Raw genomic sequence first — 24,433 nt, 5'->3', positions numbered from 1 at the left:
GCTGTAGCAAAAGGCAAATGTCATATTCAGCAGTCTCTCTCACAAGATGATTCCTTTTTTCTTGGCGGATTAGATCTCACAAAGGAATGAGTTCAATTTTGGGCACCATTCTCATATATATTCATGCATTTAAAAAAAAAATTCTAAACTTCGAATGTTAAACTTTGTCAGCTTTGGCAATATTTACTATCATGAAGGCAGTTTCAGTTATTAAATACAATAGAAAAGTTCTATATGACATTGATTTTCTCCAGCTGGGGAAAGACCAAGTCCCTTGTCATGCTAACAAAGCTTACTTGACTTGAAAATTGATCCTGCCAGAAAATAGAAATATGTAGGAGTGCATCAGCAATTTATATTAATGAAAATATCATGCAGCATGCTTTCTTTTTAGAACTTTAAAACCTTTCTGGGATGTTGTTGCAAGAGAATGAAAGAGGCAGCGAAAGCACTCATGTAAACAGAGATGGGTTTATGTTGAACTCCTTTTCAAACTGCCCTGATTCCATAGTTGCCATTTTGTGTAAGATAAATAACAAACTTCATTCTATAAGGGAGTTCACAGCTGGCGTTCTTCACCTGAAGGCAAGGGGGGGGGGGGGGAAAGCAAGAGAGAAAAACGATCAATGTTTTGTACAATACAATTTGGGAGTTAAGAGAATTGAAAATTTTAAGTCTGGGGAAAGGAGAACTGTCTACAAGTATATAGAGAACCCAGATGAGCCATCCTTCCCTGTCATCCAGGGAGCTTGGAAGGTTCATAACTAGAAGAACAATTGGGGCAATGGAATAAGTGGCCTGGGAGGCTATTGAATCACCCTCTTGGAGAGTCAGGCCTAAAACTGGAGATTCATCTATTAAGACTGGCTGTTCTTAAACTGCTCCTATCACAGTGCAGGGAGTTGAGGTGACATAGCTCATCTGAATGTCAGGCTTTCAAATGATTGTTCTAGACTAAGGGCTTGTCTACCCAGTGACTAGAACAGAAATAACTGTATGGGTTGTAATTCACACGTCTGGTAATCTTGGTGAAAATCTGTGTGCATACCTTTATTCTGGATTAAGATTGGTAAATTGACTGTGTATCTAGGCAATTGCGATCTGTGCCTTTTGTTGCAACAGCCTATGTGCAGGGCTGTTCTACTTGCCCCTCTTTTTGTAACTGGGTTTAGTGCTCTGTCTTCCTCGCTACACTATAACAATGTTTCTCTTTTATCCCATCTAGATAATTTTACCACCAGCTCTGCACATGGAAACAGGACAGAGCAGGAAGCTGTGATTCGGATCAATGGGTGGCTCATCTGCCAGGAGCAGGATGAAATGTTGAACCTGGCTTTTACTATTGGATCCTTCTTGCTGAGTGCAATCACTCTGCCTCTTGGGATTGTCATGGACAAATATGGCCCTCGCAAACTGCGTCTGCTTGGCAGGTTGGTGTCATGAAGCCTGTTCCAACTGTTTCAAAACTAGAAATTAATTTTGAGCCAGAGGTTCTGCTTAGTCCACAGTTCAGTGGTTTCTAGCAAGCAGCTCATTCTGCTCAGGTTCTTGTCCCATGCCTGTCACCAGGGCTCTCATCGTCTCCATGGTCTCTGACCACTATTATTGTCTTTGTAAAATGGACATCAGGAAAATAGAGCCTGTCTGCTGTTGGACTGGACTGGAAATCTCCCAGAGCTCCATCAGCCATGAACAGGATAGGATTGAGGCTGACAGGTGAACTCATTTAGCATGTTGAATCTCCCTATAAGGAGAAGAGGAGGGGATTTACATCCATGTTCCTAGAGTTTCTGACTTCTGAATTCCCTGGGAAACGAGGTCCTGGGGGGAGAGAAGAACTCTTCCACTGTGTCAGTAGGGGTGGGAGTCAAGCTGATACTAAGTCAATGCCCCAGCATGGTGCTAGTGTCACAGTACTGCTGAAGGTGCTATATCACACAAGAAAACAAGGTCTGTCTTGCTTGTGGTTACTAAATTATCCCATCCCACATGACTTGCAAGAACTGGATGTTACCCCATTTGGTCCAGAGTTAATTGCATATTGCCTGTCTAAAGTTTCCCTTGTGCTTTCAAGTGGCAAAGGAACAATATGCCTCACTTCCTGTCTCAAATGATCATGTGGAGTTGGTATTAACAGTTGCTGTGACAGAATGCAGGGGAGAAGTGCTTTCTTGGGTAACTGGGTTCCAGACAGTTAGAATACTTACAGACCTAGACAATGTGAATTGCACCTGGAACTGAGCCAGTACCTTGTGCAAAGCACTGAGGGCAGGTATTTGTGCTCATTGACCTGCCTCACTTGGGAGGTGGGCAGGTGAAGGCTCTGAATGCTCTTCATACAAGCTGCTGCTTTACAGTAAACCAACCTGGAGGGGACTGAAGTCTGGATAGATGTGAGTAGAGCCATGTCTTAGGGGAAAAGTGGTTGCAGTCTCCTTGTCACATGCAGGTGAAGTTTGGGAAGACCCTATGGGACACTGACACTGCCTGAAAATTCAGAACCTGTTAGGACCTCAAGTCTTAGTTTTTTGCATTGGGAAAGGTTGATCCTTCAATACCCATAGAAGGTGCATGAACAACTTTCACCCATTACTCTAGATTTTTGTCTCCAAACCATCTGCAACCCTTCCATCTTATCCAGATTCTGCTTCAGCCAATTAACTCTCAATGTCTCAGCCTTAGTCAGGCACTGAGACAGTGTAACTTATCTACAGTAGGCTTTCTTTCATGTGGTTAAAGGCTTCAATTCTGTTTCAGTGCCTGCTTTGCTGTGTCCTGTGTGATGATTGCATATGGAGCTAGTAACCCAAATTGTAAGTACTGAGCTCTGTGGACTCTATTGAAAGGGTCTTGGGGTTGTTGCACTTCTGAAAGGTTCAGCTAGTAACTGGGGGCTCTAGTGTGCAGAGAACACTAAAATAAGGGCACATACTCTGATTATAGTGTCCTCAGTGAGCTAAAGAGATCACCCCAAAGAAGTACAGAACAAACTTTGTTTATTGCCTTGTGGGAGGGTGCAATGTCTCAAAGGCAGGCCCAGCTCCTCTTGTAAGTACTGATGGGAATGCAGCCAGAGTCCCATATCCCAAGAACCCTGTGAGCAAAAAGTTTAAAAAAAAAAACAAAACAAAACCCCAAAACCTGCCAGTGTTCTTACCCGCCTGCTTTGTATCACGTATAAAGTCTAATAACCTTGCATTGCAGACCAGGCCTGCCATTGACAAGTGAGATACAGAGCCCCATGGTGTGTTGAGGGGGCATTAAGCCTGGTCTCCAGAGGGAAGATTCTGGGCTGTGTTGCTTGTACGGTCCCCTGCTTAGCAGTATCAAAGGTGGCTCTGAGGCAGCTGTGTCTTTCCCAGCTTCACTCTTTTGCCAGGGTAAGATGCCTCAGCAGTGGTGAGCTCACAGTGAGAAGTTTAAGAAAAAACGTTGAAAGGTTCCTCCAGAATTAAGAGATGGGCAGTAACCAATGCTGAATGTTCAAGGCTTCCCCAGCCCCAGGATAAATATACCCATATCCTCTAGCTGAGATAGTGAGGTAGTCCCTGGAGCCCAGTTCTAAAAAGTAAATTTTCCTTTTGAGACCAATGCTGACCAGTGAGACAGTTCAGCAGGGGGAGGAGAAGAGACCTTGGGCTCCCACACATCCCAGAGAAAAACGAGTGTCCACGGCTCTGCAAACTGATGCTCACACTGAATTCTGATTCTCCTAGTACCTGAAGTTCTTTCCCTGTGACCTTGGTTTAGAATGAACAGTGTGCATCTAGAATGAGCCAGTTTGGATGGAGTCTTTCACTCTGTGCAGGACGTTGGCTCAGTCCTTGCCAAAATTCTACTTGTTGGAACCAGGATTTTGGGGACACTGTGATTCCATCCAGTAAATGCTCTTGTTTTTCCCACTGCAGCACTGTCAGTGCTGATCTTCATCTCACTGGCTCTGAATGGCTTTGGTGGAATGTGCATGACCTTTACCTCACTTACGGTAAGTGAAGAGAGTTATTATGTGAGCAATTGTGAATCTGCCCTCCCTTCATTTATCCTCTTTGGCTTCCACCCCACAGCTCTTTGCAAGGCCCCACCTATAGGGAATAGGGGAATATTATTTTCCCATTATCTAGCTCCGTGGTTCTCAAATTTTTGTATTGGTGACCGCTTTCACACACACAGCCTCTGAGTGTGGGCCCCCCCTTATAAATTAAAAACACATTTAACAACTATTATAAATGCTGGAGGCAAAATGGGGTTTGGGGGTAGAGAGTGACTGCTCATGACCCCCATGTAATAACCTTGTGACCCCCAGTTTGAGAACCCCTTATCTATCTGGTGAACTGAACTGGCAGGAAGGTGCCGAGTGGATCCTTCGTTTGCTGAGTTGAATAGATTCATGCTCACCTGTATTTTTATATGAATGGGATAGTTGGCCTATGACTCTTCTATTTGAAAAGCTTGCTATTGGATGGTTAGCCCAGGGCTCAGCTGTCCCTTACCAGTGGGGATAGTTGGTGAGAGGGAAGAGAAGGCTCTTTTCTGTCTTTTGAACCAGATTCTGCATTCACTTACACATGTGCAATGCAGCTGACTGAAGCAGGGTCCACCTGTAATGCACTGAATTTAGCTTTAGCTTACTCTTAGGAGAAGGTGGAGGGGCACAAGGCTCTTGAAAGCTGAAGGATGTAATGAAATCTTGGGCAGGAAGGCGGGGAAGTACTGTTCTTTTGTAAATGGCAGATACTATTGTTTGTAGTGCTGCATTGACCAGCAACAAAGCAATTAATAGCATAGGGAGTTGTTCTGAGGTGCAGGACAAGTACTAGTACAAACCAGTTCCTTCTGAGCGTGGCTGTGTGATTGGTTTTTTTTCCCCCCTACCCCACCCCTCCCTAGACAGGGAAGGAGAGTTCCTAGGCACAACGGGCTTTTCCCTTTTATATGAATGAGAATTACTCCAAGGTGCTGACAGACTTTTTCTTGGAAGTGCTGAGCTGTTGAAATATGCCCAGCCCAGCTCCATCTGTGCAGCATACTTATGTCTGTTTGCTCAGTCCATTGACTGGAGCACAAACATCAGCCAGTGGCTAAGTCTGCTGCCTCTCTGCATTTTGGGGCTCTTGTTGCTTAGAGATGGGAGCAGATGCAGCAACCAATTTGAGAATGAATTTTTCACCTCATTACTCTTACCCTTGTTAGTGTGGCTGGAACTAGGTGTTCTGAGCTGAAAATCTCTCAGAAAATTGCTTGGGAAGCAGTTATATTACCTGTTTTGATCAAAAATGTCTCAAAGGTTTGGACCCAGCTCACTTTCACCTTGTTTTTAATTTTCTCTCTAACCTATGGGTTACACACAGACTGAGTTCCTGTGAATTGTCATGGGCAGAGGCTGGGTTTGGAGGCTGTTGTATGTATTGTAATGTCAGAATTGTGGCAGCTGCTTTAGATAGCAAGTAAAGTCATAGTCCAAAAGTTTCAAAAATGTGTATAAAGCCTGGCTTCTAAATTCATATGAAACACCCAATTCTGAAAACCCTGGCTGTAGTCCTGGACCCAAAGAATGTACAGGGTAAATGGAGTATGACACAGGCAGAACATAAGGAGACAAACACCAGCAAGGAGGGGCCCATGAATAAGCCTGTGGGGCTGCTAAGGTGACGCATATCATGTTAGTGTCAAGGGTGGTGGTTTGGTAACTTTGTGTTTATCTGGGTCACTATTGGAAAGATGGAGGTTGCATACTATATGAGAGAGGCTGTGTGTAGGCATCCTTAACTGTCTCTTTTAGTGAACTGTAGCTCACGAAAGCTTATGCTCAAATAAATTTGTTAGTCTCTAAGGTGCCACAAGTACTCCTTTTCGTTTTGCGAATACAGACTAACATGGCTGCTACTCTGAAACCTGTCTCTTTCCTGATGTTCTGTCTGACTAGCAGTGAAAATGCCATGCATGGCCCCTCTTATACTGAAATAATTGTAACTGGGTGAGGCCTGGGGAGAACTGCAGGAGCTGTGGTCCTCTCTGGCAGCTCAAATTTATTGCAGTGCACATTGGTAATAATAAACCAGGCTGATAGCAGGCCTCCCTTATGCACTCCATTGCTTCTTTCAAGTTCCTCCCCATATGACCAAATTCAAAGTACTCTTAGAGGGTGTGTGAGAGTGGCTTGCAGCTCTGAGTCTGATCTAGAGCAGAATCCACTTTCACTCATAAGTGGGGCTAGGTCTGTGATGCAATGTCAGAGCACTGGGGAATGCTATGGGGGCTTAGATATGAGTGTCATTGGTTGCAAGTGGATGGTCTCTGACACTTATGAATTGCAGGTAATAGGATATTTTTCTGCTTGGTGTTGCCACTCTATAATACAGCAAGTGAGCATTTCATGTGTCTATAGCTTTTCATAGAAAGAGAAATCCAGCAGCCTATTAATACCTTCATCGCTGCAAATGAGAACAGAAGCAATAAGGAAACTGGTCTTCAGAGGTGAAGGTAAAGCCTTATAAGAATAAAGGTTAGAATCTGAAACAATTCTAAAAGTAACCATTAGTAAACCTTTGTGATTGCCAGTGCTCATCTGGACTGAGTTTGCACCCAGAGTTGTGACTTGGGCTGTGGGGCAGTGGGCTTCAGAGTTCTTTTGTATGACAGTTTATCTCAGCAGGAGCCCTGTCTTGTGGCCAGAGACCCAGCATTTCAAAACTTGTCTCTAACTTTGGACCTGTGTCTTTATGCCCCCAAACTTGCATTTCCATGCATAGATCGGGAAGTTAGACATCAGGCTGATTTGCCTGCATAAATTCTCTTTGGGGCGTGTAATAGCTATACATGTAAATGTGGGAACTAGTGTGAGGGCCCTTTCCAGCTGTGACCCATGAGCTGTATGTAGAAAGGTGTGAGAAGGGGGGAAAAAATCAGAGAATGAATGCTGTGCATATAGGTATTGCAATTACCAGGGGATGCCTCCTGCTCTGGGGCAGTGTGGATGTTACATACACAGTGTGATATTCTACATAATGAGAAGGGAATTTAGAGGTGAGCTGGGAACGAGACTGAGATGAGCTTTAGGTAAGGAGATCTGAAGAGCTTGATATTCATTGCCCAAAGTCCAGATGCTTCTGCACTAATGTCTCCAGTCCTAATGAGTTTAATGTGGTGTGAGGAGCCCATTCTGGCTGGTACAGGAACTGACTGGTGAGTGCGTAGATGTTTGTGTATGTAAGTCCTGAGAAAAAACAAAGTGACTTCACCACCCCTCCAATTGCAATGACCTATAGTGCTGCTTAGGTTGGGAGTGCAAATCCTAGGGGCCTCGCCCTCTGCTGCAAGAGCTAATTCTGTGCAGCCATAGTTCTGGTGAAGGTTGCTACTTCATATGTTTTTTGTTTTTTAAAGGCAGTGGATGGAAACTTGTCAAGATGAATTTTTATTCAGACTAACTGCTCAAAGGAGTGGATCCTTTGTAGCTGATGGTGATGAGGTTTCCAACCCTTACAAGATGGGTCACAGGTATTGAGCTATGAGTTGCTTGTTTCCTGGGCTGTGGCTCCACCCTTATCAACTCCAGCCAATGGGTGGAACCCCACCTGGGTGCATAAAGATACTATCTGGCCTCAAATGTGTGCGAGTCAGGCACCCTCCTTGCTGCCCTTAGTCCTGGAGAAGTGTGAGTTGGTCCTACCTGTCAGCTGTGGTAGAGGGTGAAGTCTGCCCATGATGCTTGAGGAAGGATGCTGCATATGAACAGCTGTGTCAGGGCAAAGGGGGATAAGATGTGGGACCCTGTGTATGAAATTTGCCTCCTAATTCTGAAACCTTCTCTGTAACAAATCCTTGGGATACAATAAAAAACAAATGGCAGGCTGTATAGTATCTTTGATGAGCTAATGTCTGAGCCTGCTCGATCTGTGTTTCCTGGATGTCCTGAGCTGCAGGGCTGACAGACTGGGGAGGAGAGTGGGAGGGCAACAGTGGCTGGTGATGGTGTTCCCAGTTCTGGGAAGCTGGTCAGACAGACTCTGCCTGTTACAGCGCAATGCAGAGATCTCTAGGGAGTGACTTAGACTTAGCCATTGTAAGCAGGCATTTGTAGATGGACACAGAGCAATCCATGCTGGTGGCTGACTGCAACACAGGAATCTAAGAGCACAGGGAGCTCAAGCCAAACTACTCTGCACAGGGAGATAAACATATGTGATAAATTACCACAGAGGGCCTTTTATAGATTGTGGCAGGGAGCATCAAGAAGAAAAACAGCTGTATTTTAAAATGAGAATAGGATAGAAAACAAGCTTGTGTCCTTTGCTGCTGTTCTGTAATGGGGAAGGGCAGCCTTGTGAGTGTCTTTATTACTAAGCAGTATTCGGAATATCAAGTTGGTGGTGTGTTTTTTTTTTTTTTTTCCTGGAGAAGGGGAACTGGAACTTCCCCTGGCCTTGATGGAATGATACTTTCATAGTGAACATTTCTCTAGGGCTTGGAAGGAGTTCAAATTAAATAGCTATTAACAGAAAACCAAGTTTTAGACATTGACTAAAAATGCCTCTCCCAGATGCTCAATTTCAGGCTCTTGGGATTTCCCATGAATTCTCTCCAGTCCTCCCAGCAAAACCAGGAAGTCAGAACTTTTATTTCTAATGTTAAAAAAATAAAAGAAAAAACAACCCAAAAACCCAAGCATACATAGCCCTTTCCTGTCACATTCATATACTATGGGGAAGCAAGAAGACCCAAACATGCTTTTCTTTGTTTTTACTTTTGTAGCTCCTCTTTACATGGAGAAGTCTCAGTATTGCAACCCCAAGCATTCAAAACACTTGTTAGGCCTTTAATCATAAAGTCACATGTGCAGGATTGGGACTATATCTTGAAAAGTGATTACTCTTAAAGGGACATAGAGGTCATGGTGGTGACTGGCTGAACACGGGCTCTCAGTGGTAAGAGGCTAACACAATCCTTGGTTGCATAAGCAGAGGAATGTAGTGTAGGAGTAGGTAGGTGTGTTTTGTCACTGCATACAGCATCAGTGAGACCATTACTGGAATACTGTGCCCAGTTTTGGAATCCACACATCAAGATTGGAAAGAGTTTAGAAATGAGGTACAAGAATTATTCTGGATCTGGAAAATCTCTTACATGATGGAAGAAGCTCCAATATATTTAGTTTATCCAAGAGAAGGTAAAGAGGTGACATGATCACTGTCATTAGTATCTATGTGAGGAAAGAATTTCTGATAGTGGAGGGCCTTCAATCTTGCAGAAAAATGCATTACAAAATCCAGTGGCTGGAAGCTGAGAAGTTACATAAATTCAGATTAGAAATAAAGTGCAAAATTTTAATGGTGAGGGTGATCAGCCACTGGAACAGTTTACCTTGTGATGTGGTGGATTCTCTGTCACTTGGAACCTTTAAATCAAGATTGCCTTTCTTTCTAAAAGATGTGTTGTAGCTCAGCTACAATTTAGGGCTTGATGCAGAAAGTGCTGGATGAAATTCTCTGGCCTGTTATGCAGGAGATCAGACTAGATGAAATGGTCCCTTATAGCCTTGAAAATATATGAAAAATAATAAAATTTTGGGTCTGTCTGCCTTTTTATGGTTCACTTTTTCAAGTCTCCTCTTCTGCAACCATGAGAGCTAGAAAATAATTTTTTTTAAATAATGAAAGCTGCTGATTGTGTAACTGCCAGTCCCTAGTAGCTGGAGCTTTAAGAAGAACATCGAACATCAAGAGTTGGCAACACTGATGGGGAAACAGGATATGGAAGGAGGATAGCACCAGTGCCCTTTTCCTGGTCTATTTTGAAGGTTTTCCTTTTAGGACCAGCTCTTTCTTCCCTTTCCCACCGTGCTCCCCCCCCCCCCCCCCCAAAAAAAAAAAAAAAAAATCTCAGGTTCAGATAATCAAGTGGTCAGAGCCAACAATTGGGGCCAGGTTTTCTAGAGAGTTCATCCAAATATGCTGCACTCTCTTGAAAATCCAGCTATTTATTTTAGTACCTAAATGGGAGCTATGTTCTTTGGAAAGTGAGCCTTTCTCAAAATTCTGCCCTAATGCAGAGAGGTGCACAGGTTCTGCCTTCCCTCCTTGCCATAAAAAGACTTGGATATAATGGCAAAGGCTGTTTCGCTTCTTCAAGCACATTACTCTAAAAATTGCCACCAACCACTATGGTTGAAGTGTCACCTAGGCTTGAGTCTTGCTTCTGTGCTGTGTAGAAAAAGCTCTTTGTGTGATCTCTGTTGCTTTGAAAGAAAACCAAGCCATGAAGCAGCTGTGTTTGTGGAGTACTTGCCCTGCTCCAAGCCCTTCCCGCAGCAGCTGTTGTAATTCTGTAGGCTTATTTAGGTTTAGGGTATTACTGAATTTAAATAAACAGGAGCTGAATTCCCTGCCTGGTGACAAGGACCAGCTTCTTTCTAGAGTAAGACAGAGAGGTTACAGTGTGACAAGTGTTGTGTTGTGGTGCAGATTTAGGCAACCACACCCAGAGCTGCAATTTCATGCCTGGGAAGAGATCGCTTTATATGTTTCCAATGCACACCTCCCTAGGACAGTCAGTTGACAGCTGTTCTGGATGTAGGTATCTGGGTGTGGGCATGTCCTACTGCAGAACATTGCAGCATGCCCTGCTGCCACCAAGTTGTTTTCTCAGGTTTCCCCAAAAGTAGAGTAAGGGCTAGTCTGTGCTATATGGTGCAGCTGCAGCATGTCTGGTGAAGATGCTCTTTGCCAATGGTCACCAACCCATAGATCACGATCAACTGGTCAATCTTGGAGCCTCTAGCAGTCAATTGCGATCTCCAGTCACTAAAAGTCGGGCAGTGCAGTGGGGCTAAGGCAGGCTCCCTGCCTGCCCCGGCCTCCCACTGCTCTCAGAAGCGGCCAGCATGCCTCTGCAGCCCCTGGGGGGCGGCAGGAGTCTCCATGCACTGCTCCTGCCTGCACCCCCGCAGCTCCCATTGGCTGGGAACAGGGAACTGTGGTCAATGGGGGCTGTAGGGGTGGTGCTGCCAGGGCAGGCAAGGAGCCTGCCTTAGCCCCGCTGCGCCGGTGACCAGGAGCTGCCCAAGGTAAGTGCTGCCTGGTGGGAGCCCACACCCCAGCCCTGAGCCTCCTCCTGGAGCCAACACCTCAAATCCCTCCTGCACCCCAAACCTTTAGCCCTGAGCCCTCTCCCGGAGCAAGCACCCCGTACCCCCTCCTGCACCCTAGCCCCCTGCTGGAGCCTCCATCCCAAACCCCCTCCTCCACATCAGCCCCCTCCCAGAGTTTGCACCCCTCACCCCCTCCTGCACCCCAAACCTCCAGGCCAGAGCCCTCTCCCAGAGCCAGCACCCCAACCCCCTGCCCCAGGCTCCACCTAAAACCCCCTCCCACACTCCGAACCCCTCAGCCCAGAGCCTGCACCCCCTCCCAAACCCCTGCTCCAGCCCAGTAAAAGTGAGTGAGAGCGAGTGACGGAGGGTAGGGGGGATAGAATGAGCAGGGTGGGGCCTCGGGAAGGGGGTGGGGGAGATCATGGGTTGGACTTAAATTCAAAAAGTGATCTTGTGCATAAAAAGGTTGGAGTGTACTGCTCTATGCTGATGGGAGAGAGATCTCCCATCAACATAATAAATCTACCTCCATGAGTGGTGGTAGCTTCTCCACTGTTTACAAAGGTGCTTAGGTCGGTGTAATTTACGTCACTCAGGGAGATGGCTTATTCACACCCCTGAGCGATGTAAGTTATACCGAAGTAAGTGGTAATGTAGACCTGGCCTAAATCTCTAAACATCATAACTGCTGCTCCTGCTCTGGGATGATTCAAGGCCCTGGAGATGCATTCCATACGAAAGTTTGTAACGAGAAATAACCATGATACATAACTGAGCCAGATGGCACTTACAGGAGGACTTCAAAATATAAACATGCAGGAGATCCCACCTTAGCACTGACTGGCATGCCTGCCTTATTACTGGGAAAAATGGATTTGTTTTCCTATTGCAGCGCATGTATGTGAGAGCTCGTTTCTTCAAGTTTGGTCTAATTTTTTGCAGCTCAGCAAGGTCCCTAAACAGCAAATAAAATAATATTGCTTTATTTATCAGTCTTAGAAGTAGACACCTTCTGGCTTTATGATCTATGAACAATTGTGGCATTGTACAAAGTGCTGGGAATAACTCCCCTAGAGTTTGAGGGACTGTGATGCAGTTAGGATGCTGAAGAATGAGAAATAATATGGAAGTGAGTGGAGATCAGTATCCTGTGGGTTGTGTGTGTTAGAGGTTGGGGGCATTATTAATCTCCCCTTTTCTAGCTAGTAGACGGGACCCAGGTGTATACAATTCAGAGGTGTAGAGAAAGGTGGTGAACACAAAGTTTGACATGGAAACTCGTTGGAAAATACGATCGTGAAAGAGTGGGCAGTGGGGGAGTTAAAGACAGACACCTTTATGCAAAGGGTAATTAATGTGTGGGGAAGACCTGCTCCCAAAGGCAGCAAGAAAAGCTGCAGCAATGGCCATGTTTCTTTTGGTTTAAAAGCTAGTTACTATGGGCTTTTCTACATGGGGAAATTTACTGGTATAACTGTAGTGATATACTTACAACTACCTGTATGGGCACTCTTATTCTGGCGTTAAAGTGCTTTTTCCAGTGTGCGACATACTGGTGTAAATACACTGGTAAAGCTCCCTGTGTAGGCAAGCCTCGATGGGGTAACACTAAAGGAGCAGAGCAGATGAGCACTTTCACAGCCTCATTGCATCCCAGTGTACTGTTGTGGAAAGCCAAATAAATTATTGAATAATTAACATTTTCTTCCGTTTCCTAGATCCAGAGGCCAAAATATTTGGTGCCAGGGGCTTCTCAACGCAACGTTCTTCTCTTCCTTCCTTCTTCCCCTAGTCCAGTTTCAACAAGATGTTCTGTTTGTTTTTTCTTCCCTCCTCCCCCCCCCACCCCCTTCAGCTGCCCAACATGTTTGGTGATCTTCGTTCCACGTTCATTGCTCTGATGATTGGCTCCTACGCGTCTTCGGCTGTCACTTTTCCTGGAATCAAGGTGAGGATGTGGAATCCTGAGCTCTGACAAATTTGGCTCAGCAATTCTGAGGTTGCTGTCTTAGACTCCATGCTGCATGATGGTAATTAGAAAGGGTGGTGCTAACCTGGGATATATGAGACCTGTGTTCATTTCCCTGCTGTGCCACAGACTTCCTGTGTGACCTTGGGCAAGACATTTTAAATGGGGATAATAGCCCTTTCCTACCTGACCTGAGTGTTGGGAGAATAAATACATTAAAGATTTTGAGGTGCTCAGATACTATGATAATGGATAGGTCTATAAACTGGCCAGGATGGTTTTTAGAAGTTCTGAGATGTTTTCAGTGAAAAGTGTACAAGTCATAGGATTATAGTAGTGTTAAAGAAACAAAAGCATTTTTCCACCTTTAGTGATATAAGTAATCTCTGGAGTTGAAAAATACAAATTTTAAATCCTGGAATCCATGGGACCGATTGTAATAAAATATCAGCTTTTGATTATTATCTGGAGGTGGCTGTCCACCTTCAGATAGTGATAAGACTAATTATAGAGTTTTGTGGAGAGCTCTGAAAGGGAAGGAGAGCCAATAAATCTGTGCTATTTAATACATTGATACTGGTGCTCACTGACAAAGCTTCATCCGCAGAGGCAAAATTAATACGGTTTAGCTTATATAAATCCAAGACTCTTATGGGTCCAGACAGTAGGTCAGATCAGGTTATACCAACCATGCAGCAAAGTTCCTAATGGGTTTCCTAAGAAGATCTAGATGTAACTTCTCAAATGTCTGCACATTAACTCCTCGCTTAACGTTGTAGTTATGTTCCTGAAAAATGCTACTTTAAGCGAAACAATGTTAAGCGAATCCAATTTCCCCACAAGAATTAATGTAAATAGGGGGGTTAGGTTCCAGGGAAACTTTTTTTGCCAGACAAAAGACAGACAGACAGACACACACACAGTATAAGTTTTAAACAAACAATTTAATACTATACACAGCAATGATGATTGCTGAAGCTTGGTTGAGGTGGTGGAGTCGGAGGGTGGGATATTTCCCAGGGAATGCCTTACTGCTAAATGATAAATTGGCACTTGGCTGAGCCCTCAAGGGTTAACGTGGTGTTGTTTAATGTAGCCTCACGCTCTACAAGGCAGCAGAATGGAGGGAGAGGAGACAGCCTGGCCGAGAGAGACAGAGACACACACCGTGTGTGTGTGTGAGTGAGAGAGAGAGAGAGAGAGATGCGCATTGCCCCTCTAAGTACATTGCCTTTTTAAGTAGATCAGCAAGTTGAAATAGCAACTGCTGCCAGCAAGCTCCCTCCATCCTGAGCCCTGTCATGTCCCCCCCGCTTCTCTGTGGAGATAAGGAACAGGAGTGGGGAGGAAGGGGACACCCTGACATTAGCACACCACTTCTCTCTCCTCTCCCCTCTCCGCCCCTCACCCACAGCAAGCAGGAGGCTCCCAGGAGCAGCTCCAAGGCAGAGGAAAGGAGCAGCACAGGGCAGTGGGGGAGGGACAGCTGCACTGCCTGGCAATAGCTAGCCTGCTGGGCGGTTGCCACACAGGGAACTTAGAGGGCTGCCGGTCCTCCCTGGTTCTAAGCCCCCACCATCCAACTCCAACGGGCTGCTCTTTCTGCAAGCAGTGGACAAAGGAGGTGGCTGCCAAACAACGTTATAAGGGAGCATTGCACAACTTTAAATGAGTGTGTTCTCTAATTGATCAGCAACGTACAACAAAACAACCTTAACCGGGACGACTTTAAGTGAGGAGTTACTGTATTGTTTCTGACAGAGCTGGGTATCCATTTCAGCAGCAGCTCCTTGTTTTCTTGTAACTGATGTCTTGTCTTGTATACATAAATTTGTGCAAAACTTTTGTTGTGCTTATATGATGTCACAGAATTCCTTCCTTCCTTAGATGTCACCTTGCAACCCTGTTTTTAAATGCCACATGCTTTCCCCTCCACCTTCCTCCTGAATCTACTTCAGCAAACATTAGAGTGTAGGATATTTTATGTGCTAATGATATTATTCTGTTGTGAATTCCAGGTTATATATGACTTTGGTGTCTCTTTCATCCTCATTCTGATTGTCTGGGCATCCTGTGCAGGGCTAGTTTTCTTCAACTGTTTCTTCAACTGGCCACTGGAGCCATTCCCAGGACCAGAAGACATGGACTACACGTAAGTGTCTCCTTCTGCTCTTAGGAATGTAGAAGTTGCTGGACTGGATCAGTTATGGGGTCCAATCTCTGAGAAAGGCTAGCATCAGCTGCTTCAGAGGAAGATACATTTTATTCCTAATCTTAAATATTTATGGTTGACTTCTCTCCTAAGTGTGAGGGTTTACAGCCCTTTATAAATGTTTATCCTAGCTAGTGAGACTCTGGATATTCAGGGAGGACGGTGTGTTCCAGCCTCTCGGACTCCCTACAGCAAACACCCTTCTAGCAGCAACTTCGTTTCTCTACTGAGGCCGTTCCAGCTCTGGCACCTTTGATGTGGCAAAAAAGCAGAGAGAGAGAGAGAGAGAGAGAGAGGGGTTTCTCTTTGGTAATTGGATCTCAGGCTCTTTGGGATTTTGTAGATTCAAATCAATGTCTGGAAATCCATAGTCAACCTTCCTGCATCCTGTGACTCCAGTATCCTTAGATCAGTCCATGTATCTCAGTTCTGCTTTGCAGCTCTTACTCTTTTTTTTTTTTTTTTTTTTTTTTTCCCCCCTCCTCTCTTCTGCCACACAGAGTAAAGATCAAGTTCAGCTGGCTGGGATTTGACCACAAAATTACAGGGAAACAGTTTTACAAGCAGGTGACCACAGTGGGACGTCGTCTGAGTGTGGGGAGCTCCATGAAGAACGCCAAGGAGCTGGCAGCTCAAGAGGGAAACAAACTCTGTCTATCAACAGTGGACCTGGAAGTGAAGTGTCAAGCAGACGATGCAGGTATTGTCTCTGGATTTGTACATGCGACATTCACCCTAGTGCAAAGGGCCAGCACAAGGCCAGTGCACCACTTAACTCCTCAAAATCGGAGCTAAACAAGCCTTGTGCAGGCCCTTACATGTGGTGAATTTAACCCATGTGTGCAACACATCATTGTCCAGATAAGTATATATTGAGACCACGTAAACCCCCCCAGATGCATGCACAGACCTTGATGGCATATGTTGCTGCCCTGGCAGATGTCTGGGTGCTGGTGAACATTACATAGACAGTACATAAAGTATGAACTGCTATAGCTAAAGACTGACGTGCTAAATTCTTATAGCTATTCGTTGTTGTCCTCCCCAAATCATCCCTTTTTTAGGGAGTCCCTTCTGTACAAGTTAGTCACTGGTGCTGAACTCCCCACTGGACTGTCCCTAGAGCATTGTGTTTATGTAATGTAGCCAGTAGAAGACTATGGATCTAAACGATCCAAAGTCTGTTCTGATATCCTATATGTTTAATAGCCATTACCAGAGGCTGCCTTATTCATTCAGAGACTCTCCTGTTTCCTCTGCAGCATCTCCGTCCTTTATGCACAGTGTCTTCAGCCCCATTTTGCTACTCAGCCTCATCACCATGTGCGTCACTCAGCTGCGGCTCATTTTCTACATGGGGGCCATGAACAACATCCTGGGATTCCTTGTGGAGGGAGACCTGGAGACAGGTAGATTAATACTAAGAATTCTCACCTCTTCCCTTGAAACAGGGAAATGACCCTGACCGTTCACCTACCAGGGATGTTGGTTTCTTATTAGTCACCAGATGCCATTCTGTTTATCTGCCTGTCACCAGCTCAGTGGTCCGAGTGTAACCGACAGCTGCTGTCATGGTCTGATGGGTGGCTGGAACCTGCTAAAAGCAGAGGGGCAACAAGATGTCAAATAAGAAGGTGCACGCTCAAATATCAAGTTATTTTCAGCCAAGCTTTTATTAAATACTTTCCATGTCGTGTCCTTAAACAGGGGTTACCAAGTTTGGCAGGACAGGGAGGGCCATAACAAAAACCTGTTCCACTGGGTATTTTTTATCATGAGCAAGCACAAAATACAGAGCAGCTGAGTTCAACTGCAGATAGTTTTAGAAGTAGATTGGATTTTTTTTTTTTCCCTTTCTGTAACTCATTCCAAAGCACTGAGGGGAAATGATGTCATGATAGCCTTGTGCATACTGTTGTGTGTCTGGGAGGCTGACTGGCAGCTTCCGTTCTGGGATTTGTTTGTGCCTGATTCAGTGAAGGAAGCCAACAGGAAAGAGTACATTAGTTTACAGTTTACTTATAAAAGTACCCTGAATTGCAAAACAAAATATAGCTCAATTTTGTCTTGTGCAGTAAGATCTGGTTTGGACTTGTTAAATCTGGAATTTTGTGAAGCTGATAAATCAAGAGGCACTCTTTCAAAAACAATCATGAGGCACTAGGGGAGGAGAGGAGAATAAATTCAAGAATCTCCAAATGCCCCGGCATTCCATGAATTGCTTTGTTTAGTCCAGTGCTTGACAGACTGTAGCATTTGGCTCTTTCTCTCTCTTCTGGCTCAAGAGGCAACATAGACATTAAACACTAAATAGTACAAATCCCAGGGTTGGATGCCTTTCCCAAAATGGGTTCCATGCTTCTCATTCACTTCACTTCACTGCATCCGATGAAGTGAGCTGTAGCTCACGAAAGCTCATGCTCAAATAAATGTGTTAGTCGCTAAGGTGCCACAAGTCCTCCTTTTCTTTTTGCGAATACAGACTAACACGGCTGTTACTCTGAAACCTTCTTTCACTGTTACTCTCCTCCATTTTGCTTGTTTTACTGCTTGAGATTAGTTCTAGTTTTATTTTTAGTCCCAACTTTTTTTTTTTTTTTTAAAGCACGAGTGTTAGGTTTTGTGACAATTTCTTATTTATTCTCTTGGTACAGCTCTTACTTGGACCCCATAATAGTTCAAGTGAACAGATAAAATTCTAAAATGCTGAGAAGTGGGTTGTGTCCCATAGACCTGGTATCTGTTTCTGTGCCACTGTCTGGATTTCTCCTGTGGTGCAGCCTGGACCCAGTGTGCTAGTTGCTGTCTTAGAGTTTCCATAGCATCTGGGAAACAGTAGGGTTGTCCAAAGTCTTAGTATTGTCTGGGTTGTGTCTGCTTGGCTCACATGAAGAGCTCTGAGAAGGATGCAGAGGTGTAGAAATGTGCTTTAGGGCAGTGGTTCTCAAAGCCGGTCCGCCACTTGTTCAGGGAAAGCCCCTGGCAGGCCGGACCGGTTTGTTTACCTGCCGCATCCGCAGGTTTGGCCAATTGTGGCTCCCACTGGCCGCAGTTCACCGCTCCAGACCAACGGGAGCTGCGGGAAGCAGCGTGGGCCAAGGGACATGCTGGCCGCCCTTCCTGCAGCCCCCATTGGCCTGGAGCGGCTAACCGTGGCCAGCGGGAGCCGCGATTGGCCAAACCTGCGGACGCGGCAGGTAAACAAACCGGTCCGGCCCGCCAGGGGCTTTCCCTGAACAAGCAGCAGACCTGCTTTGAGAACCAGTGCTTTAGGGCATGGCTACACTTGCAGATGTAGAGCGCTTTCAGTTAAACCCACCTTCGGAGAGCGCAGTAGGGAAAGCGCTGCAGTCTGTCCACACTGACAGCTGCAAGCGCACTGGCGTGGCCACATCTGTGGCACTTGCAGCGGCGTTGAGAGTGGGGCTTATGGGCAGCTATCCCCAGTTCACCTCTTCCCATTCTGGCTTGTGGGAAGGGTGCGGGGGATGCGGGGCATTCTGGCTCCTGTCCCGATGGGCCGTGATGCATTGGTTCGCATCCCAGGAATCCCTGTGCTTCCGTCCACATTTGGCGCCATCTTTCAACGTTTTTTGTACTGCGCGCCCTGTCTTCCCTTTTGGTCTGCGGGAATGGAGCCCAAACTGCTGAGGAGTATGCTGATGAGTCTCGCTGGCATGTTGCGTTTGGCAGTCGAGTTATTCCTTATGATCCAAAGTGACAGTGAGGTCTCTGACGATGATATTGACTCAAGTAACAGATATGACACGAGTTTGATTCTGGCATTCACGGACATGCTCACCACCGTGGAACCCCGCTTTTGGGCTCGGGAACAAGCACTGAGGAGTGGGATCACATCGTCAGGCACGTCTGGGATGATGAGCAGTGGCTGCAGGACTTTTGGATGAGAAAAGCCACTTTCATGGGACTGCGTGAGGAGCTCGCCCACACCCTGCGGCGCAAAGACACGAGATTGAGAGCTGCCCTGACGGTGGAGAAGTGGGTGGCTATTGCAATCTGGGAGCTGGCAACTCCAGACAGCTACCGATCGGTCGCTAACCAGTTTGGACTGGGGATGTCGGCTGTTGGAATAGTGTTGATATAAGTTTGCAGGGCCATTAATCGCATCCTGCTCAGAAGAACTGTGACTCTGGGTAATGTGCATGACATTGTGGATGGCTTTGCACAAATGGGTTTCCCTAACAGCGGAGGGGCGATAGATGAGACGCATATTCCAGTTCTGGCACCAGCCCACCTAGCCTCCGAGTACGTTAATTGGAAGGGCTATTTCTCTGTGGTTCTCCAGGTGCTTGTGGATCACCGTGGGCGTTACATTGACATTAACGCAGGCCGGCCAGGAAAGGTGCATGACACACGCATCTTTCGGAACACTGGCCTGTTCAGGAAGCTGCAAGCCGGGACTCTTTTCCCAGACCAGAAGATCACCGTAGGGGAAGTCGAAATGCCCATTGTGATCCTTGGAGACCCCGCTTACCCCTTAATGCCGTGGCCCATGAAACCCTACTCAGGGAGCCTTGATGGCGGCAAGGAGCAGTTCAACAACAGGCTGAGCTGGTGCAGAATGACTATGGAGTGTGCTTTTGGCCGTTTAAATGGCTGCTGGCACTCTCTGTATGGGAAGCTGGACCTGGCCGATGACACATCCCTGCGGTTATATCCGCGTGCTGTACCCTCCATAACATTTGTGAAGGGAAGGGTGAACGATTCACTCAGGCATGAAACTTGGAGGTTCAACACCTGGAGACTGAATGTGAACAGCCAGAGAGCAAAGCTATTAGAGGGGCCCAACGCTGGGCTGCAAGGATTAGGGATGCCTTGAAGGAGCAATTTGAGGCTGAAAGCCACCAGTAATGTCTGGTGCCCTGCACGGGAGTGAAGTGCAGTGGTTCCAATGTTAGTAGGAATCTGTGTTTGCTACGTTGACCCGCAGTGTCTGTTTCTTTCCTGGGCTAAGGTATCTTTTACCTTATGCAATAATGTTTTCAAAGCCAACAAATCCATTTATTGAAAAGAAACACAACTGCTTGGGAAACGGAGAGGGCAAGGGGGTGGGGTGGGGAATGGTACGATCACAGGTTTGCGTATGTCCTGTTATCATACTCAGCCTTCCTGTCTGGAGTGCTGCGCAATGAGTGCTATACTGCATGGTGATGGGGGTTGAGCGCAGTGGGTAAGGGTCGTAGTTTTCAGGGCTGGGTGGTGAAGCTACAGGTGTTGGAGGCAGCTGGTGGCGGTAAGAACCTGGATGTTAGGGAAAGTCGGTTGGAGGTGACATGGGGGCACAAGGGAAAGAGTTCTGGGACAAGGGCTGGGGGGGGGGGGGGAAGGGGCAGGCGTGGTAGTGCTCCACCTGCAGTGCTACGAGCGCCTGGATCAAGTCCGCTTGGCGCTGCATGATGCTTATCAGCCAATCCGTGCTTTGCTGCCAGAGCACAGCGCTTTTCTGTCAGCGCTCCTTATTCTGCTGGCGGATCCTCTTTTCACTGTCCCACCACTCCTGCACTTTTTGATTTTCGTTACTTGAATGCTGCATTACTTCATGCAACATGTCTTCCTTGCTTCTACGTGGCCTCTTTCTGATTCTTTGGAGTCTTTTGGCCGGTGATAACACGGACGGCTGAGATCTCAAGGTTGCATCTGTAAAGGCAAAATGCAACACTTAACAGAGGCAGCATTGTTCACACCAGACAGAGCAATGATTCCCCCGTACTTAAGGGCATGCACAGTCTACACAATAGCATAATTTGCCCGTCCCAAAGTAAGCGCACGGGAGCCCCAAAATGGTGAGTAAGCACAGGGTCAAACATGACTGATTGTTTCACAGCTGTACTGTCCTCTGGGTTTCTGTGCCTTGGGGAGAGCCAACAGTGGCAGGGGGCCCCTATACCGAACACTGTCCCCACATTTTCCACAGGAGTTCGTCCTGGAAGAGATCTTGCTGCTGAGGGTGACCTGGGAAGCAAGGGAGGGTCTCCTACTGCAATGTGGCTTCCGCCCTGGCCCATATGCAGCTTGCCTGTGTGCAGCAATGGTCTCCCTGCCCCGCACAGCACAGTGGCAGGGACACCTTAGCCTTACTGGGACAAGGACCACAGTGGCTCTCCTGAGAAAACTGTGCAAGCGCATTGCCCAAGTTCTGGATGAGACCTTTGAAGAGATCACTGAGGCCGATTACCACGATGTGAGAGAGCACATCAACGCCCTATTCCACATCAAGGCATGCATGCAGTCCTAACCCTCCTCGCCCCAAGAGCCCACACCGAATAACTTCCTTCCCAAAATAAAAGCCGCTTACTGGGAACCTCCTTTGGTATTTGTCCTTCCCCAAGCACCGGCCGCCACAACTGGCTACCTTCCTCCTGGCTTGAGAACACTTCCTGGCTACATGCATCTAGGGATGCCAGGGTGTCTTCCTCTGCCTCAGCACCCTCGCTCCTGCTTTGCTCCTCCTTCTCCTCCTGCCTTGTTGAACTGGGCTCTGAAGTGTCCATGGTGGTACTTGGAGTGGAGGTGGGGTTGCCCCCAAGTATCGCATCCAGCTCTTTGTAGAAATGGCAGGTTGCAGGGGCAGCACCGGAGTGGCTGTTTGCCTCGTGGGCTTTGCGGTGGGCATTCCGCAGCTCCTTCACTTTAATCCTGCACTGCAGTGCGTCCCAGTCATGGCCCCCTTCCATTATGTCCCTTGATATCTGCCCGAAGGTATCGTAATTCCTACGGCTGGAGCGCAGCTGGGACTGGACAGCTTCCTCCCCCCCCCAAACACTGAGGTCCAGCACCTCGCAATTCCTCCATACTGGGGATTGCCTGGTGCGTGGAGGCATGGTCACCTGGAAAGATTCGCTGAGAGCACTCCACGCCTGGCTGAGCAAACAGGAAGGGGATTTTCAAAATTCCTAGAGAATTTAAAGGGCGAGTCTGATGGTTGGTCACTTGAGGGCAGGGCAGTAGAGTTCAAAGTGATGACCAGAGTGGCTAGAACAGGCATTGTGGGACACTTCTGGAGGCCAGTCAGAGTGCACTAACAGACCAGGGAGTCCACAGTGGCGCCGCGGTGCTCCAGTGGGGCGCACCAAACATTATTCAACTCGCCGAGGTGGAATACCAAGAGCGCTCTAGCCACGGAGTCAGAGCGCTCTACGTGCTTTGCCAGTGTGGATGGGTAGTGAGCTAGTGCGCCCAGGGCTCCTTTAATGCGCTCTAACTTGCAAGTGTAGCCAAGCCCTTAAAATCAGAAATGTGGGGCTGGCAGGGATCAGGTGAAGTCATCAAGTCCAACCCCTTGCGTAGTGGCAAGACCAAGCAAATCTAGACCATTCCTGACAGGAGTTTGTCCAACCTGTTCTTAAAAACTTCCAGTGATGGGGATTCTACAACTTCCCTTGGAAGCCTGTTCCAGAGCTTCACTACCCTGAGAGTTAGAAACCTTTTCCTCATAGCTAACCTAAATCTGTCTTGCTGCAGATTAAGTCCATTACTTCCTGTCCTACCTTCCCTGGACATGGAGAACAATGTATCGCAGTCCTCTTTATAACAGCCCTTAACAGTTTTCAAATATGTTATCAGGTCCCCCCTCCATCTTCTTTTCTCAAGACAAAACAGGAACAATTTTAAAAAATCTTTTCCTCATTTGCGTTCCTCTCCTCTGGACTCTATCCAATTTGTTCACATCTTTCCTAAAGTGTGGCACCCAGAATTGGACACAGTACTCAGTTGAGACCCCATCAGTGCTGAGTAGAGTGGAACAGTTTACCTCTGTGTCTTACATACGATACTCCTGTTAATACACCGAGAATATTAACCTTTCTTTCACAGCTGCATCACATTGTTGATTCATATTCAATTTGTGATCCACTCTGACCCTCAGATCCTCTTCAGCAGTACTACCACCTAGCTCGTTATTCCCCATTTTGTAATTGTGCATTTGATTTTTTTTTTCCCCTTCCTAAGTGGAGTATTTTGCACTTGTTTCTATTGAATTCCATCTTGTTGAATTCAGACCAATTCTCCAATTTGTCAAGGTCATTTTGAATTCTAATCCTGTCCTCCAAAGTGTTTACAACCCCTCCCAGCTTGGTGTCCTTTGCAGATGTTTTAAGCACATCCTTCACTCCATTATTCCAAGTGATTGAATGAAAATATTGAATACTACTGGACCCAGGACTGACCTTTGCAGGACTCCCCTAGATATGCCCTCTCAGTTTGACACTGAACCACTGATAAGTAGTGAACCACTACTCTTTCAGTATGGTCTTTCAACAAGTTGTGCACTCACCTTAATTTCATCTAGACCACATTTCCCTAGTTTTTTTTGTCATGTGGGTTAGGGGAAGGGCCGGAAATACATTTATTACTTACCCTTTCCTGCTGCTTTTACATACTGTGGTTTGTTCACAGAACAGACCCTGTAATTGTTCTCAGCTGCACTGAATGACGCAAGGAGAGAGCTGAGTGGCTCAATGGTTGTTCCAAATGTTTTCAGAGTCAAGAGGATGGCATGAACAGGACTGAGTGTAGGGTAGGCAATGGGTGGTCAGATAGGGAGTAAAATCAGTAAGCTACAGTCTGACACTGATACTTCCTGAAAATCCTGCTTCCTGCATAGATTTATGCTGACTCAGACCTGACTCTGAAACCTCCCTGCAGCTGGACAGAGCAGTGGGTTCAAAGCTTCTTATGTTCTAAGAGATAAGAGAGCAAAGATGGGTGCAGTGACCTCTTAAGTGACTTGCATGGTCCTTTTGTCCACACCTGTGGTGTCTAAGGCAGGAAACTTGCCTGTCTGTATCATAAAGTCCATCTTTTCCATGGTGGTATAGAAGTAATTTTAACTATATTGAGGTAGGTTTCAGAGTAGCAGCCATGTAGTCTGTGTCCGCAAAAAGAAAAGGACTTGTGGCACCTTAGAGAGACTAACAAATTTATTTGAGCATAAGCTTTCGTGAGCTACAGCTCACTTCATCGGATGCATTCCGATGAAGTGAGCTGTAGCTCACGAAAGCTTATGCTCAAATAAATTTGTTAGTCTCTCTAAGGTGCCACAAGTCCTCCTTTTCTTTATATTGTGGTAGCAATATAGCAACCCAAGGCTCAGTCAGGGGGCTCATTGTGTTGCATACTGCACAAGGACAGAGGTGCATATAGT

At 46.4% G+C, this 24,433-nt stretch overlaps 1 protein-coding gene and 1 long non-coding RNA gene across 3 annotated transcripts in view; one reads left to right on the top strand and one right to left on the bottom strand.

Moving 5' to 3' along the window:
- The window catches only part of SLC43A2 (solute carrier family 43 member 2), a 54,501-nt gene that overhangs the window by 13,114 nt on the left and 16,954 nt on the right, over positions 1-24,433 (top strand). For both annotated transcript variants that reach the window (XM_074974422.1, XM_074974423.1), the window contains exons 3-9: positions 1,226-1,430; positions 2,758-2,813; positions 3,909-3,985; positions 12,945-13,037; positions 15,077-15,210; positions 15,771-15,970; positions 16,533-16,679. In XM_074974422.1, the coding sequence (XP_074830523.1) occupies positions 1,226-1,430; positions 2,758-2,813; positions 3,909-3,985; positions 12,945-13,037; positions 15,077-15,210; positions 15,771-15,970; positions 16,533-16,679 (912 nt within the window). The remainder of the gene's footprint in view (positions 1-1,225; positions 1,431-2,757; positions 2,814-3,908; positions 3,986-12,944; positions 13,038-15,076; positions 15,211-15,770; positions 15,971-16,532; positions 16,680-24,433) is intronic.
- Positions 20,615-24,433, bottom strand: part of LOC142000272 (uncharacterized) — a 39,367-nt gene continuing 35,548 nt past the window's right edge. Inside the window, exon 4 of the long non-coding RNA XR_012642205.1 lies at positions 20,615-20,928. This is a non-coding gene — a long non-coding RNA (uncharacterized LOC142000272). The remainder of the gene's footprint in view (positions 20,929-24,433) is intronic.

This window comes from Natator depressus, chromosome 17 (genome assembly GCF_965152275.1).
Source record: "Natator depressus isolate rNatDep1 chromosome 17, rNatDep2.hap1, whole genome shotgun sequence".
In the NCBI taxonomy this organism is placed as follows: Eukaryota; Metazoa; Chordata; order Testudines; family Cheloniidae; genus Natator; species Natator depressus.
The sequence above is the reverse complement of the archived record's forward strand: the minus strand, read 5'-3'. Positions and strand labels throughout refer to the sequence as shown.